Source organism: Mustela lutreola, chromosome X (genome assembly GCF_030435805.1).
Source record: "Mustela lutreola isolate mMusLut2 chromosome X, mMusLut2.pri, whole genome shotgun sequence".
NCBI lineage: Eukaryota > Metazoa > Chordata > Mammalia > Carnivora > Mustelidae > Mustela > Mustela lutreola.
This window is the reverse complement of record NC_081308.1, coordinates 88,617,061-88,632,460: the sequence shown is the minus strand read 5'-3', so window position 1 is coordinate 88,632,460 and position 15,400 is coordinate 88,617,061. Positions and strand designations below refer to the sequence as shown.

At 39.6% G+C, this 15,400-nt stretch overlaps 1 protein-coding gene across 9 annotated transcripts; it reads left to right on the top strand.

Moving 5' to 3' along the window:
• The first annotated feature begins 2,541 nt into the window (after window positions 1-2,541).
• RAB9B (RAB9B, member RAS oncogene family) lies at window positions 2,542-14,934 on the top strand. Of its 9 annotated transcripts, none has more exons than XR_009350009.1 (4): window positions 2,542-2,756; window positions 5,456-5,504; window positions 7,891-7,962; window positions 12,881-14,934. XR_009350009.1 is itself a non-coding variant. In XM_059158219.1 (4 exons), the coding sequence occupies exon 4, from the start codon at window positions 9,373-9,375 to the stop codon at window positions 9,976-9,978; it is 606 nt and encodes a 201-aa protein (XP_059014202.1). In that variant the 5' UTR covers window positions 2,542-2,745; window positions 5,456-5,504; window positions 7,891-7,966; window positions 9,331-9,372; the 3' UTR covers window positions 9,979-12,500. The 9 variants fall into 9 exon arrangements, 7 of the variants coding, with proteins under 7 accessions (XP_059014202.1, XP_059014204.1, XP_059014200.1 ...); XR_009350008.1 differs by having other exon boundaries at window positions 7,891-7,966; XM_059158219.1 differs by lacking the exon at window positions 12,881-14,934 and adding an exon at window positions 9,331-12,500 and having other exon boundaries at window positions 2,542-2,745; window positions 7,891-7,966.
• Window positions 14,935-15,400: the final 466 nt, after the last annotated feature.

Below are 15,400 nucleotides of genomic sequence, written 5' to 3'. Positions count from 1 at the left end.
ATACACAAAAATAAACTCAAAAATGATGAAAGACTTAAATGTGAGACAGGAATCCATCAAAATCCTACAGAAGACCAAAGGCAACAACCTCTTTGAACTTGGTCATAGAAACTTCTTGCTAGACATGTCTTCAAAGTCAAGGAAAACAAAAGCAAAAATGAACAACTGGAACTTCATCAAGAGAAAAAGCTTGGGGCGCCTGGGTGTCTCAGTGGGCTAAGTTTCTGCCTTCAGCTCAGGCCATGATCTCAGGGTCCTGGGATCGAGACCCATGCCAGGCTCTCTGCTCAGCAGGGAGCCTGCTTCCCCCCGCCCATCTCCCGCCTCCCTGCCTCTCTGCCTACTTGTGATCTCTCTCTCTGTCGAATAAATAAATAAAATATTGTAAAAAAAAAAACTTGCAGTTACTTTTAGAGGATTCTCAGAGTTTATTAAACTTGGAAAATAACATCCAGAGAAAAAGAGAAAAAAGCCTAGATTCACTTAAAGATGAGAGACTATGAAGAACTGTTCCTTTGAGTAGTTCACAAAACAATGCATTTGGGGGCGCCTGGGTGGCTCAGCAGGTTGGGCCTCTGCTTTCACTCAGGTCCTGATCTTGGGGTCCTGGGATCGAGGCCGGCATCAGGCTTTCTGCTCAGCAGGGAGCCTGCTTCCCCTTCTCTCTCTGCCTGCTGCTCTGCCTACTTGTGATCTCTCTCTCTCTGTGTCAAATAAATAAATAAATAAAATCTTTTAAAAAAACAAAAACAAAAACAAAAAAACACCAATGCACTGGAATGCAGAAAGACAGCATCGAGACAACAACGTATTTATTTTTTCTCATTCCTTTTAAATTTCTGTATTGGAGTATTTTAATGTATATGTATTATAATGTATCTATAATGTAATGTATAAAATATATATACAAAGTAGTACATGTATATAACCTATAAATACATATACATATACTGGGACCCATGCTCAAATGTTTTCTTTTATTATAGATAAGAATGTGTGAGTAAAAAATGATTTAGAGGATTAAGAACATTTCTTTATCAGAAGTGTGTTTTAGGGAGTTTGTGGGGGCGGCAGGACTGGTGTAGGTAGAAGCACAAGGGATTCAATTAGATCCACTCATTTTATTTTAAAATAACAATAATTGATTACATAACATTCATTCACATAAAAAAATTTCTGATCATGTCCTATGTAATAAACATTGACCTAGGCTCTGAGGATATGATAGAAAATCTGAACAGTCACAATCCTTGACTTTATGGTAAAACATAGTTCAAAACATGGAGAAAGGCAGTTGTCAATCAAATAATAATACATTTAAATATCTCATCATAGGGGCGCCTGGGTGGCACAGTGGGTTAAAGTCTCTGCCTTCAGCTCTGGTCATGATCTCAGGGTTCTGGGATTGAGCCTCCCTTCCTGCTCTCTGCTCAGCAGGGAGCCTGCTTACACTCCTCTCTCTGCCTGTCTTTCTGCCTACTTGTGATCTCTCTCTGTCAAATAAATAAATAAAATATTTTTAAAATATCTCATCATAAATTTATACATATTAGGAAGGAAAAGTATAGCAGGCTGGCTATAGGGGGCCACCAGAAAAGAAATCAGGGCACTTTCTCTATTCTGGGGCTATTGAGATAGGTTACCTTGAGGAAGTGACAGTTAACCTGAGGCCTGTGAGACTGACTGAGTGATTGACTTGTGAAGAGATAGAGTGGCCCAAGTGGAGGGAGAGCATATGTGAGAGCCCTGAGGGGACACATAGTGAGTGAGGGCCAGTGCTACACAGGCACAGGTTCTCATACATCAGAGAAGCTTCGGAGATGGACCTGCCTGACAGAGAGTTGGAGTGCAAGCTAAATGACCCCAGGAGCTCCATCCTCTTTTGCATTCAGGGGAAAAAAAATAACAAACTAGTTGAAGGTACCAGAGGGCCACAGGAGACAAGAAGGGACTGGCTGGATGACTAAGCACAATTGGAACACTGTGCTCTACCCCAGCAGCATGTCCAGAAACGTCAGGTAATACTTTCTGTGTGGCCATTTAGAAAGGTAACTGTTAAGATTAAAGGGCAGTGTGTCTTTCAGGCCTGAGCTATCCATGTGAACCTTTCTGTTTGGATTGCCAAGAGAATTTTATGAGCGGTGCCCAGCTAGAGGGCCTAGTAATGCGCTGAAATCATGGATTTCCCTGAGTTATTTGAAACCAGAGTATGTGGTATCCTCTGCAAAAGCAGAGGGTCTGGAGGAAAGGTAAATGAAGCAGGCTGAAGGGTAATTGCGGGAAATGGGGCGTGGCCCCAAACAGCAGAGGAGCTAAATGGAAGAGCAATATTTGTCGGTCCACTGTCATTGTGCCTACTATTCAGAGAAGAGAGGAGAGAACAAGGGAGGCCAGGGTTGGACCCTGAGCATGAAAGAAGAGCGAGAGGGCCAGGGAGCGCTTTCGACACGCGAGGACCGGAGGCCCCGGAGCCGGGTCTCCAGTTCCAAGAATGGGGCACAAGGAGGCGGCGCGGGCCCCGCCCCCTCCCCTGGCGGGCGCGGGCGCGAGACGCTGCGCGGCGGCGGTGGCGGGCGCGAGCGGCAGCTGTCAGGCCACCGAGGTCCGAGCTGCTCTTGCTGCCTCACCGAGGACGAGGAGGCAGCAGGAGCGGTGACCGTGTCACTGAGGAGCCGGACTGCCGGCACGCAGAGCTGACCTGCCTGGTACCCGCGGCCCCCTCCCATCTCTCTCCCATTGTATTGGGTAAGGTGCAGGTGCGTGGGCAGGGAGAGGGGCTAGCGGCCAGTGGACGCGGGAGGCCGGGAGGTGGGGGCCCTGTGGGAAGAAGGAGAAAGGGAGGTTTAGGTAACACCCCCCCCCCCCGGCATTTGCACCTTGGGAAAGAGGCCTAGGCACTGCAGGGGTCGGAGTTGGGGATGGTGGCGGGGAAGGTGACGATGGGGGGCGGGGGGGGCGTTGCTGAGTAATTCCGAGCGGCTGCCAAAGCCCCGCAGATAGATGCAGGGCTCCATGGGGAACGGGTGTGGCTCAGTGCGCATGCGCCACAGCCGCTTGTTCTGAGAGATGCGAATGAGGTGGGATGACCCGGGTCCGAGGTAGTTGGAACTGTGCGTAACATCTCACTTTCTAGATCCCCAACAGTGACCCATCCTGGAGATGACAGCATTCCCAATCTCCTAAGGAAGATTCTTTCCCCTGTGCTCTACTCCATGTCACCCAAACCTCGCTAGCTGTTTTCTGGCAGTCTATTTGGGAAGAAGTGGCCCTGGGACAGGGTCAAATTGCTATCTAGCGTGCCTTTGGGCTTATAGCCCTAGAGTTGCTGTTGTGAGGAGTGAAAAATTAGAGGTGAAATTCCACATTGAACCCCTCTGGTTGCATATAGAATATAAATATGGTAATAAATGTGGGAATAGCGTTTCAGTGGCGTGACAGCTGTGGCATTTGGACTCAGAGCAGGAATGTAGCTGATAGCTTGTTTGCTCTACACAATGAATTCAGTGTGTCAGAGGGCTTTCCCCTCTACAGAACCCTCCCCCATCCCACGAACAAGCATCAGGTTGTACTGGAAACAACCTACACCATTTAAGGTAGAGGGTCTCAAAGTTACAATCATTTCTTATTTGTATTGATTTTTACGTAAATTAAAGAAAGCCCTGACCAGTTCTCCAGTACAGTATTTTCCAAATACCGTGCCAGGAATCACAGTGAGTTGGGTAGCCCAACCAGTGTGTCACCAAGATAGGCTTTCCCTGTAGCTTCAACCATGGCTCCTTCCACCAGGGCCAGATTACCACCAGGGCCACTCTCATCCACCATCTAGCTCTCCCCTGCTGCTCTTCCCCTACCCCCAGTCCTGCAGAACCACATCCCTCTCAACACTTACTCCCAAACAAACTGTCCTATGGATTTGAGCATCATTCCACCCATGGCAACTGAACTGATGCCAGTTTGCTTTTCTATTTCTCTTCTCTCCATCATCACACTAAAATGTTGTTTTCAAAGTTTCAACCTCTTTCTTGTCATTGTACTGCTTCCTTCCACATTCCCCCCCCCCACACACACACACTCCTAAGCATCCCCAAAGAAATACAACAATTTTAATAAGTTGTGTGGGTGCAGGCACAACAGATTGAAAAGGTTTCAAATGTGTTGAAGAACAAAGAAGACTAGGGAATATTAGTTATGTGAATTTCTAATTTACCTTATTGTCTGAGACTTAGACTCTAACTGGAGAAAAAAGTGAATATACTAGTCTTGGAGAATTCTTGTTAATTGTGGGAAGTGGGATAAGAAAGGGGAATTGCATCTCTAGGATATTTGAGTTGTTTAAAGGCAGATCTTTCTCTGAATAGCACTAAAATTAGAGTAAACATTTTAGTGAAAATCCTAAGATGATATGGGACGTAAACAGGATGCATAAAGGATTTGACTTTCCGTTAAATATACTTAGGGTTATCAAAGAATTCCATTGCCTCCTTAATGCTATTTTCTTTTAAGGTTTGACTTTAATCTGGCATATTTTGGGGAAGAAGAAAATTTTCAATTTGCTTTCATACTGTGCTAGTCCTTTTTGAGTATGTACTAAAGGATATCACACTTATTTTCAAGTAATGATAATGATGATGGGAATGGCAGTATCCAGTGAAAACATAATGTGGAGATAATTATACTGCTCATATATTTGGTGGGGATAGAGAAATTTATGTATTCATCTTAAAAATGTAGGGGAGAGGGAGGGAAACTAGTGCATTGCCACTGACTTTCAACAGGTGAGATTCCTGTTAAGTCCCACCTAGAAAGTGAGCCAGATAAGTCCATAACTTCTGCTCTTTAGTCACAAGTAAATAATAGTATTTGGACATCTTACAGAACTGCAGATCTCTTGTACCTTGGCATTTATTCAGAGGCATTAGTTTTGAGCACCCACCTAAACAGTTAATTAGTAAGCAAATATTATTGATTATCCATGTGAGGGATACACTTGCTGCATGCTGGAAGGGCTTCAAAGATGTATACAAACAGGTTTTACCATCCAGGAATTTAAAATTTGGTTGTGTAGGAAAGACATACTTAGGGGGAAAAAAAGGTTTTTAAACAAAACAAGACAGTATAATGATACCATTTCAACTGTAAATCATGAGATCTGAAACTTATATGTTAATTCATAAATTCCTTGAGGATAAGACCTTGCCTTAAAAATGTATGCATTTCCAACAGTGTCTACACCCAATGGCTGCTCAAGTGATGAAGTTTTGCAAAGGAGGTAGGGAGAAACCTGAGGCAGGGAGAGAAGAGCCAGGAAGTTTTCACAGTAGATTAGATAGATGAAAGAATAGATGTGGGCCAAAGCAAGAATGGTAGCAGAGGACTGGGAAAGAATAGGAAAGAAGAGGATTTAGTGACTGAAGGCAAGGAGACTTGTCTAAAGTGTATTCAATTTTACTTTCAGGAAACAAATGGGAGTTGGAGACAGTGAAGGAGAGCAGAGGGTTACCTTGGTAAGGACAGAGCGCACAATAGGCACTCAAATGTTTTCTCAGTAATCAGTAGCAGGATTGGACAAGAAGATCCTTTCGTCCCTCCAATGCTGAGATTCTGTGGTGTATGAAGATACTCAAAATTGTTGGGGGAACAAATCCCTCTCAGATATTGAAGAAAGGGAAAAGGAAGAATTGTGATCTTGCTACTGGCAGGCCTTTTCTGAGAAGGGTTAATACTGAGTCACAAGGGCCCCAACAGTGAATGAAAAGAGGTGGAAGAGCAAGAGGAACAAAAATCTCAAATCAAAAATTTCAACACATGCTTACAAATCTTCACAAACTTCATAAGCTATTCATTTTCCCCTAAATCCTGTGATTTAAGTAAGGCAGGTATTATCAGCTCTGTATTTATATAGGAAGATATTGAAAAAAAAAAAGCAAGATTAAATAACCTGCTCAAGTTCACAAAATAAATGAATGGCATAGTAGTGATGAAGACTTTTGTTTCCTGATTGCTGCCAACCACTTGACATGGAGCCACACTGCTTTTCCTTTTTTTTCCCTGGTATAGAGCCTATATACCCAGAAGTTGTATGTGCAAATGACCAAATAGGGAATGCACAAACAACTGCAGCATTATCTCAGATGGTTATTAATACTTCATCATTATTCCTGAGTTGAGTATTTGGTTTCCACATTCACTCAGTCTTTGATGCATCATCTGAGTTTATCCACAGCCGGGAAAGTAGGGTTAGTGAATTGTTTAATGAGGTGAACAACCGTTTGCCAGGAACATAAGGAAGATCATTCGGCACAGGCCCTTAATACTACCAGTATTGTTACCCAAGTTTGTACTCCCTCTGTTCCTTTTTTAAGTGAGCAGTCTGCAAAATTATCCTATAGACCAGTAAAGAATAAAGAAGTGTGCTGATGTTTGTTTCATCTCCATTTAAAGAAATGTTTGGGGCGCCTGGGTGGCTCAGTGGGTTAAGCCGCTGCCTTCTGCTTAGATCATGATCTCAGGGTCCTGGGATCTAGTCCCACATCAGGCTCTCTGCTCAGCAGGGAGCCTGCTTCCCTCTCTCTCTCTCTCTCTCTCTCTCTCTCTCTCTCTGCCTGCCTCTCCATCTACTTGTGATTTCTCTCTGTCAAATAAATAAATAAAATCTTTAAAAAAAAAAAAAAGAAATGTTTGTTACTTGAGCTAGTTCCAAAGACAACAATTTGAGAGCAGGAAAAAGGACAAAAATCAGTAATGGTAGAAAACTCAAAAATTTTTTGGAGTAGATATAGACCAAGAAAGAGGATAAACCCTATCAATTTAGAAGACATTATTTAAATTCATAATTACTGATTTAGGTCTCTAATGAATTCCTTATTATATGCTTTATCTATATTTGAAAAAAAATCACAAGATTATTAGGCAATAGAGATTTCTATGGTCTTCTTTATTCCTCAGTAAGAAAGAATACTCAACAAATCTAAGAACTGTTTTTCTTTTTAGAGCAGCACTTTTGATGCTGCTTAAATAACATTCTTACCATAATTAACTATAATGTTAAGTGAAGTTTTGTTTTAATTTAATAAAGCCAGCTAAATACTAAAACCTGTGTTCGAGACAGATGATCAAAATTAATGAGTAAAATAATTAGCCAAGAGAATACATTGTAAACAGGGAATCTCCAAACATAATTATCTTGTCTCTGATCTTGTGGAATCAATTTCAGAGACAACCTCAAGGCAGATTGGTGAATGCATTAACAATTTGCTTGGAGATAGGAACATTGGTAGACATAAAGGGAAGGAGTTTCATCTCTGACTTAGGATTTCAACACGTCTTGGACTCCTCTGTGCTTTCCCTTTCCTGAATATTACCTATTGTCAATATCATCTACTTTCTTTTTTTTCCTAAGATTTTATTTATTTATTTGACAGAGATCACAAGTAGGCAGAGAGACAGGCAGAGAGGGGCGGGCGGGGGGTGGGGGAGGCAGGCTCCCTGCTGAGCAGAGAGCCCGATGCAGGGCTTGATCCCAGGATCCTGGGATCATAACCTGAGCCAAAGGCAGAGGCTTTGACCCACTGAGCCACCCAGATGCCCCTCGTCTACTTTCTTTGACTATATTTACTTTGAATGAAGAGTTCAATGGAGGGACAATATTAAACTTTAAAAATCATATGAAGTACACTCATTAGGACAAGTTAAAGTTTTTGTAATAATATTATTTTGTCCATGTTAAGCATTTTTAGCCTTTTGAACTCTTGAGTATATTTGTGAAAAGCATCCTCTACAGGTAAGTTGAGGTGGGTCTGTTTCTTTCCTGACTTGAGTAGATTTATATATAGCCTTAACTTTGTTTTATTATAGATATTTAATAATAATGTTTCCCAATCCATTTTCTAGAACCCTAAAAAGAAAGAATAAAACAACAACAAGGAAAAGAAAGGACTAAAACTGTGGCAACGACCCAACTGGGTAGGTAGGTATATATATATTTTTTTCATTTGATCTCTTAAAAAGGAATATTTAGAAAAATATATAATTATTACACATGCACCACCATAATACTAAGGATTAATGAGGCTTTTTTAAATTACATTTTGAATGTGTGTGCTTCCAGAAGCTCTTTTGCATGTGCTCTTTTGATTAGCAATTGGTTTTCATCTCTTTGGGTCTCTTGCATAAATAATACCCAATTAGCATCATCATTGTTTTGTTCCCACAATGGACCTAGTGTGAAAGTACTTAACAAAATCCAGTACCAGTTAGTTGTTCAGCAAACATTTTATCTTTTTATTTTAAGATGCATTTTAGATATTCCATGTACAGACATGTTGTGAAGGTAACAAGAAGGGTACTGCATAGTTATTAGCACTTTAAAGTTTACAGTCTATTTTCATTAGTGCCATTATGGAATTAGAACTAAAATCTAAAAATTAATAAGCTATTTAAGATTTGTTTTCCTGGGGCGCCTGGGTGGCTCAGTGGGTTAAGCCGCTGCCTTCTGCTCAGGTCATGATTTCAGAGTCCTGGGATCGAGTCCCGCATCGGGCTCTCTGCTCAGCGGGGAGCCTGCTTCCCTCTCTCTCTCTGCCTGCCTCTCCATCTACTTGTGATTTCTCTCTGTCAAATAAATAAATAAAATCTTAAAAAAAAAAAAAAGATTTGTTTTCCTTACTGATAGCTGTTATAATGATACCAGTCAACAATCATCAATTTACATGTCATTGTTCTGTGAACAAGAAATTCTGGGAGATCCTTTATTTGTGCCAATATCCATATCAATGCAAATATAATGAAGCAAACTCCTGAAAAAACTTGACCTTTATCTCTCTTCCAAGTTCTGGTGTCCAGTTTAATTGTAGCCCCAAACTCTACTGACAGAATTAAAATTTCAACTTATACAGCTTTCTCTCTCAATAATTCTTGGGTCCATCATGAATAGAATTCAAACTCCAAATCAATTTTGTACTATTTGCCTCTTGTTTGGAACTGTCAAACTGGAAACCAATAATATGGTTCCACATCTGAGGGGTATTCCTGTTTTAGGCTTTCTCCTTTAGAATAGGGTGAGAACTGAACCAAATTATAGCACCATCTGCTAGTCCATTTACCCATGGCATTCAGCCATTTTCCTGGCACAGGCGAAAGACCTCAGAAAAACAAGACCTCTTTTCCCTTGTACACAAAAGGATTCTATTCCTTCTGCTGTACTATCTAGTTAGTGAACATGAATCAAGAGAGATTAAATTAGTAAGCAATCAAATTCAGAGAATTTTCTATGAAGCTGATTTCAGTTTCAGGTTTAACTGTTTTCCCTCCTACTTTTTCTTTTATTTTCAGGTTCTCTTGGTTATAAACTCCTCCCCATCTGGTGCTGCAACAATGAGTGGGAAATCCTTGCTCTTAAAGGTTATTCTCTTGGGTGATGGTGGAGTTGGGAAAAGCTCACTTATGAACCGTTATGTAACCAATAAATTTGACTCCCAGGCTTTTCACACCATAGGGGTAGAGTTCTTAAATCGAGATCTGGAGGTAGATGGACGTTTTGTAACTCTCCAGATCTGGGACACTGCAGGGCAGGAGCGTTTCAAGAGCCTTAGGACACCCTTCTACAGGGGAGCAGACTGCTGCCTCTTGACCTTCAGCGTGGATGACCGACAGAGCTTTGAGAACCTTGGTAACTGGCAGAAAGAATTCATCTACTATGCAGATGTGAAAGACCCTGAGCACTTCCCCTTTGTAGTTCTAGGTAACAAGGTAGACAAAGAGGATAGGCAAGTGACTACTGAGGAGGCACAAGCCTGGTGCATGGAGAATGGGGATTACCCTTATCTAGAAACAAGTGCCAAAGATGATACTAATGTGACAGTGGCCTTTGAAGAAGCTGTCAGGCAGGTGTTGGCTGTAGAGGAACAGCTGGAACATTGCATGTTGGGTCACACTATTGACTTGAACAGTGGCTCCAAAGCAGGATCCTCATGCTGTTAAAAGCAGGCAGCCTTTTAAAAGTGTGCCACAAATTTTTCAGTCAATAGTGTCAGAAAAACTGTGCCCTTATGAGAGGGCACACACACAAAAGGGTAAGAGAGAAGGTTGTGACTGTGTATCAGAGACTTTCAAATTGAGGTTGTAAGAGCAAGTAAAAAAAAAAAAAAAAAAAAAAAAAAAGCTTTACCAAGCCAAGTGTATTTTGCGTGATTTCTGCTGTTTCCTTCTTGTGTGTATCAGGACATTTCAGAAAGCTTCAGTCCTGAGAGATTTAAATATTTTCAAATCCAGTTTAAACTTAGAACCCAGCAGCATGAAGGAGTTAAAGAGCCACAGATATCCCTTAAAGTGTTCCATTAGTCAACTAACAAATGTCACCATGGACTCTTGGCAAGCAGTTTCTGACATTTCTGCTAAAGGAAGAAAAAATAAGACTCTGAGCTGTATTACAATAAAAAAATAATGCAAACAAGGATGTCCTAAGCTTCAATTATAAAAGGGTTGTGATAATTAGGCATATAAGAGTATAATGACATACACTGCCTCGTTTGAATCCTTATATATGGTTTGCTCCCATTTGAGCTTTTCAAAAAAATTATCTCAATAAGAGGTACACTGATGACACTGGAAATTGCTTATATTCTTTGTGTTTGAAGTAACAGGGTATTAGTGAATGGATTATGCTTAAATATGCCAACCACCCTTGCAAATAAATGGTTGGTCTGCTTTTACTTCATAAGTCTACTTTTGCTGTATAGGGATGTTGCTTCTCTGACAACCTCTTATCAATTTAGCAATGCTGCTTAGTATATGGCTTTGGATACAGTGCTCTCTGCTCATAACTTTGATGGTCCTTTGTGCCACTGTGCTCTGCTCTCAGAGAAATCTTCAGAAAAGATTGGGGGATAATGGGCTTTTCTCACAAGGCTCCTTAACTAAAATATTTATTATCGGGACTAATTATAGGAACTAATATCTTTATATTGTACTGTATGTTCAACTGGCCAAACTAGGACACTGAAAGTAGCAAGAGAGCAGACTTTAACCCAATGATAGACTGAATTTCTCATAGAGTTGTCCAACAGTGGAATGGACTGCCTTAATAATGAACTCCCTTCCAATGAAAATATTCAAGAAGATACTAGATGAGCATCTGTTAAAATACCATAAAAGGAATTTCCGTCCTGGCTAGATATTTGGTTTAAGGTCCCTTCCAGCTCTAAGTTCTATGAATCTGCAAGTTACAAAATATGTTTCAGTGCCAGGATATCACTGGATGTTTCTTAAGACAACAGCTAAGACTTTGGAGAGGGACTTTTAAAATTCTCAAACTATTCTGGGATCAGCATTTCACAGCAATTCCACAGCTCTTTATTTTGCACCATAGCAGGATAAATTCTTGAGCTTTGAGTAGTCATTATGTACCCTGGTATAAATATCCTAAAAATACCATATTAAAATACAAAAATGGTTTATCAAATTTTTATTACCATGACTGCTAGCTATATAATGTATAACAAATATGCAGTCTGGTTCTTGTTGGTTGATCTGTTTGTCCTGCAAAGCTTTAAATCCGTACTTTTAAAATATCTATGTTAGTAGGTAGTAAAGGACAGTTAGAATTGACTCCTCCCCCCCAAAAGAGACAGAGGCCGGGGAAGAAGCAGGAGCTTTCATAGGAATATAGCCTAGAACTCTCCATTGTAGCCACATATGGAATCAGCCTTACATGTGGGACCTTATGTGCTTTAAGAGCTCTGGGACTTTTTGGCTACATAGACAAGCGGAAAACAGTATCTCATCCCAGTCATCCTCAATATTTCCCATTTAAATATAATCCTGACCCCATTGTCAAAGTAATTTCAATGCCAGAAGTCAAAGCCAGAACTGGGACCCCACAGCTCTTAAGTATTGGTCCCTATCCTGCCTATGCCTATAGCCAGCCACACTGGTTTCCAAGTTCTATGATTGTTTTGCTACAACCATGTTAGGGTAAAAATCTGGACATCAGAACTGTTAAAAGTTAATTGTTTTTAAGTGCATGAGACCTGGGGCCTTCTCTTTCTACTTGCATTCTGCTTATAATAGTTCTATCTGTATATCTCAGGCTTACATGAAGACCTCCATTCACTCACAAAAGTACTTGTCACTATTAGAATGGCATGTGGTCATTTAAGTAAAAAAAAAAAAAAATACGTGGGTATTCTATTCATAGACCTCCTGTCTAACCGAGGCAAGTGTTAATTTTAATGACAGGTCATCTGAAGCCCCTTTCCTCTTAGCCATACCAGTTTTCTCTGCCAAATCACTACACAACATTCTAATGAAAACAGTTAACATTAAATGACAAGAACAGTGGCATTTTTGGTGAGTAACACTCAGTGGGATGCTGACATAAGTTTGGGTAAGATTGTAAAACACCAAAGGCTGAAATCTGTGAGTACCAGGAACTGTGCTTATAGGCTTAGAAATTATATACACTAGAATGTGCAGTGCAATATTTTCGAAAGTTTTTTTTTTTTTTAAGAACACTGGATTTTTTGAATAAGATATTTCTAACTGGAGATATACTGTTTTTTTGACAGTCCATTAAAACATCATAAAGAATATTTATTTAGTTTGTTGTCATGTATTGAGCTAAATTTAAGGGGCCTCAGATTCCATATGTCTTCAGTGGATTGATGAATTTCAGGTTAATTTGTGCCTGCCTCAGCCATCTCTACTTTACCTTGAGGTATTCCACAATCCTCTTGTTGCAGGTGCTGCTAAAAACCCAAAATTGTGTATCAGATATTTTGTTTCAGCTGTAAAAAAAATCATCTGTGTTAAAGTGAATAAAAAGTGCATTTTGAATAACCAGTATACAATGTTTGTGCTTCTTCTCTCCCTTTCTCTTTTTGAGCAACTGGTGGGCATGACAGACAGTACTTACCAATCAAATCGCTCTTCGAGACTACACTGCATGTGGCCTCTGGATCATGTTTTCACCGTGGTACCCCAAGCAGCTGCAACCCAGTGATCAGAGAGATAGGTTCCACTGATGGGGAAGCAAGCTCAAAAGATTAAGGTGGGGAGGTGCCTTTTATTTTATGTCACTTTTTAATGCATGAAGAACACTGAGACTGGAGATTGGATCTTGACTTTCCAATTTACTTCTTCATTGTAATTTAAAACAAATGTTAAACCATCACAAAATATAACAGAGTATACATATTCCTTTTATCTTCTTGGATGATATACTGTCCAGACCTTAGGAAAACATGAAAATATGGGTGAAACAAATCAGGAAACAAAGGATAATTTTGTTAAATAACTGTTTTCTTGCTTCTCACATAATGGACTTTAAAGATACTTGCATTACCATCAAATGGCTTGAATAGCCATAATGGTGACTTTTAAATTATGGGCATATGTCTCTCTGCAGCACATAATTTCATTACATTGGTTCCATCTGTCACAGACTTAGACTTCTCCCATTCCTCTACTTTTGCCTATCGGGACTCTAGGCAATTGAAATCACAGGAGAGAAAAGCAGATATTTTTTTGTTTTGCCACATATATTTTTCCCATCTCTGAGGATAAATATTTAATAAATTATCAGACCATGTTTCAAATACAGCACCTGGAATCCTTTTGATCAGGCTATAATGATATAGCTTTTAGACTATAAAAGATCAGAGATTTATAAGCCTCTTAAAAAGGATTTGCTTATCCCAAACTGATATTTTCAAAGCAGAAAACTAGCTTTCTGTCTTTGTTGTTTTTCTGCTTGATTCATAATCCACTGGGAAATCTCCTTCTCTGGATATCTTAAATAATATTGCTTTTCATTTTTTTGGAAATAGTTTGGCTATGATCCTTCCAGAAAGTGGAAGGTGTGGAATAGATGAGTTTCTTTTCAATTTTATAATTGAATTTAAAAACACACTGGAAAATCAAGGCAGTGATTTGAGTAAGGTCAGGATAGGAGCTGGGATGGGCATCTCTACTTTCATTTAATTACCTGCAGTAATTCTAATTGCAATAATTTTTTTTTTTTTGCCTCAGTAATCCCGAAAGGCATTTCACTTTTTTTCTCTCCTTGTTACAGAGATATAGAATTCATTACAGTGGAATGCTTTTCTTATACTTCATTTAAGGTCAGATAAACTATGATATATATTTTGATAAAATGTTAATTGATTTTTTCAAAACTGGTCTTTTTGGGGCTCCTGGGTGGCTCCGTCAGTTAAGTGTCTGCCTTTGGCTCAGGTCATGATCTTGGGGTCCTGGAGTCAAGCCCTCCCCACCCCAGTTGGGTTCCATGCTCAACAGGGAGTCTGCTCTCCCTCTACCTCTGCTCCTCGCCCCCACTCACATGTGCTTTCTCTCTCTCTCTCTGTCAAATAAATAAATAAAACCTTACCAAAAAGGCCTTGCTTTTCCTCCTGCTTTTATTAAAGTATAATTGACCAATAAAAATTGTATATATCTATTTATCCAAAGGATACAAACACAGTGATTCAAATGGGCACCTGCACACCAAAGTTTATAGCAGCAATGTCCACAATAGCCAAAATATGGGAAGAGCCCTAATGTCCATCAACAGATGAGTGGATAAAGAAGATGTGGTGTATATATATATATACAGTGAAATATTACTCAGCCATCAAAAAGAATGAAATCTTGCCATTTGCAACAATGTGGATGGAACTAGAGGGTATTACACTAAGCAAAATAAATCAGCCAGAGAAAGATAAATATCATATGATTTCACACATATGTGGAACTTAAGAAACAAAGCAGATGATCATAGGGGAACAGGAGGAAAAATAAAATAAGTTGAAATCAGAGAGGGAGACATACCATAAGAGACTCTTCCTCTAGGAAACAAACTTGGGTGTTGCTGGAGGAGAGGTAGGGGGGATGGAGTAACTGGGTGATGGACATTAAGGAGGTCACTTGATGTAATGAGTACTGGGTATCATGTGGAACTGATGAATCACTAAACTCTATCTCTGAAACTAATAATATACTATATGCTAATTTAATTTATTTTAAATTTTAAAAACATTGTATATATTTGATACATACCAAATTTGATATATTTGATCAATTTGATATATATCAATTAGATATATATCATATATATGTGTGTAACATTTTGATATATACAATTTGATATATATCTATCAATTTGACAATTTGATATATATATATACACACACACACACACATACACACTGTGAAATCCTCACCACAATCAAGCTAATTAACATATCCCTCACCTCAGGTGAGGTTTTGTTTTTTTGTTTGTTTTTTGTTTTTTGCTGTCTTTTTAATTATTTCAGGTTACCTTCACCAATGAAGTCCTCATTCTTTACTCCTTTCTCTTTAAGAGAAGGAAGGAATAATGATAGAAGCTAGGTATATTTCAAGAATG

Bases quoted from the DNA above. Each gene is read 5' to 3' on its own strand.
- RAB9B (XM_059158223.1), top strand. From the start codon at position 9,373: ATGAGTGGGAAATCCTTGCTCTTAAAGGTTATTCTCTTGGGTGATGGT.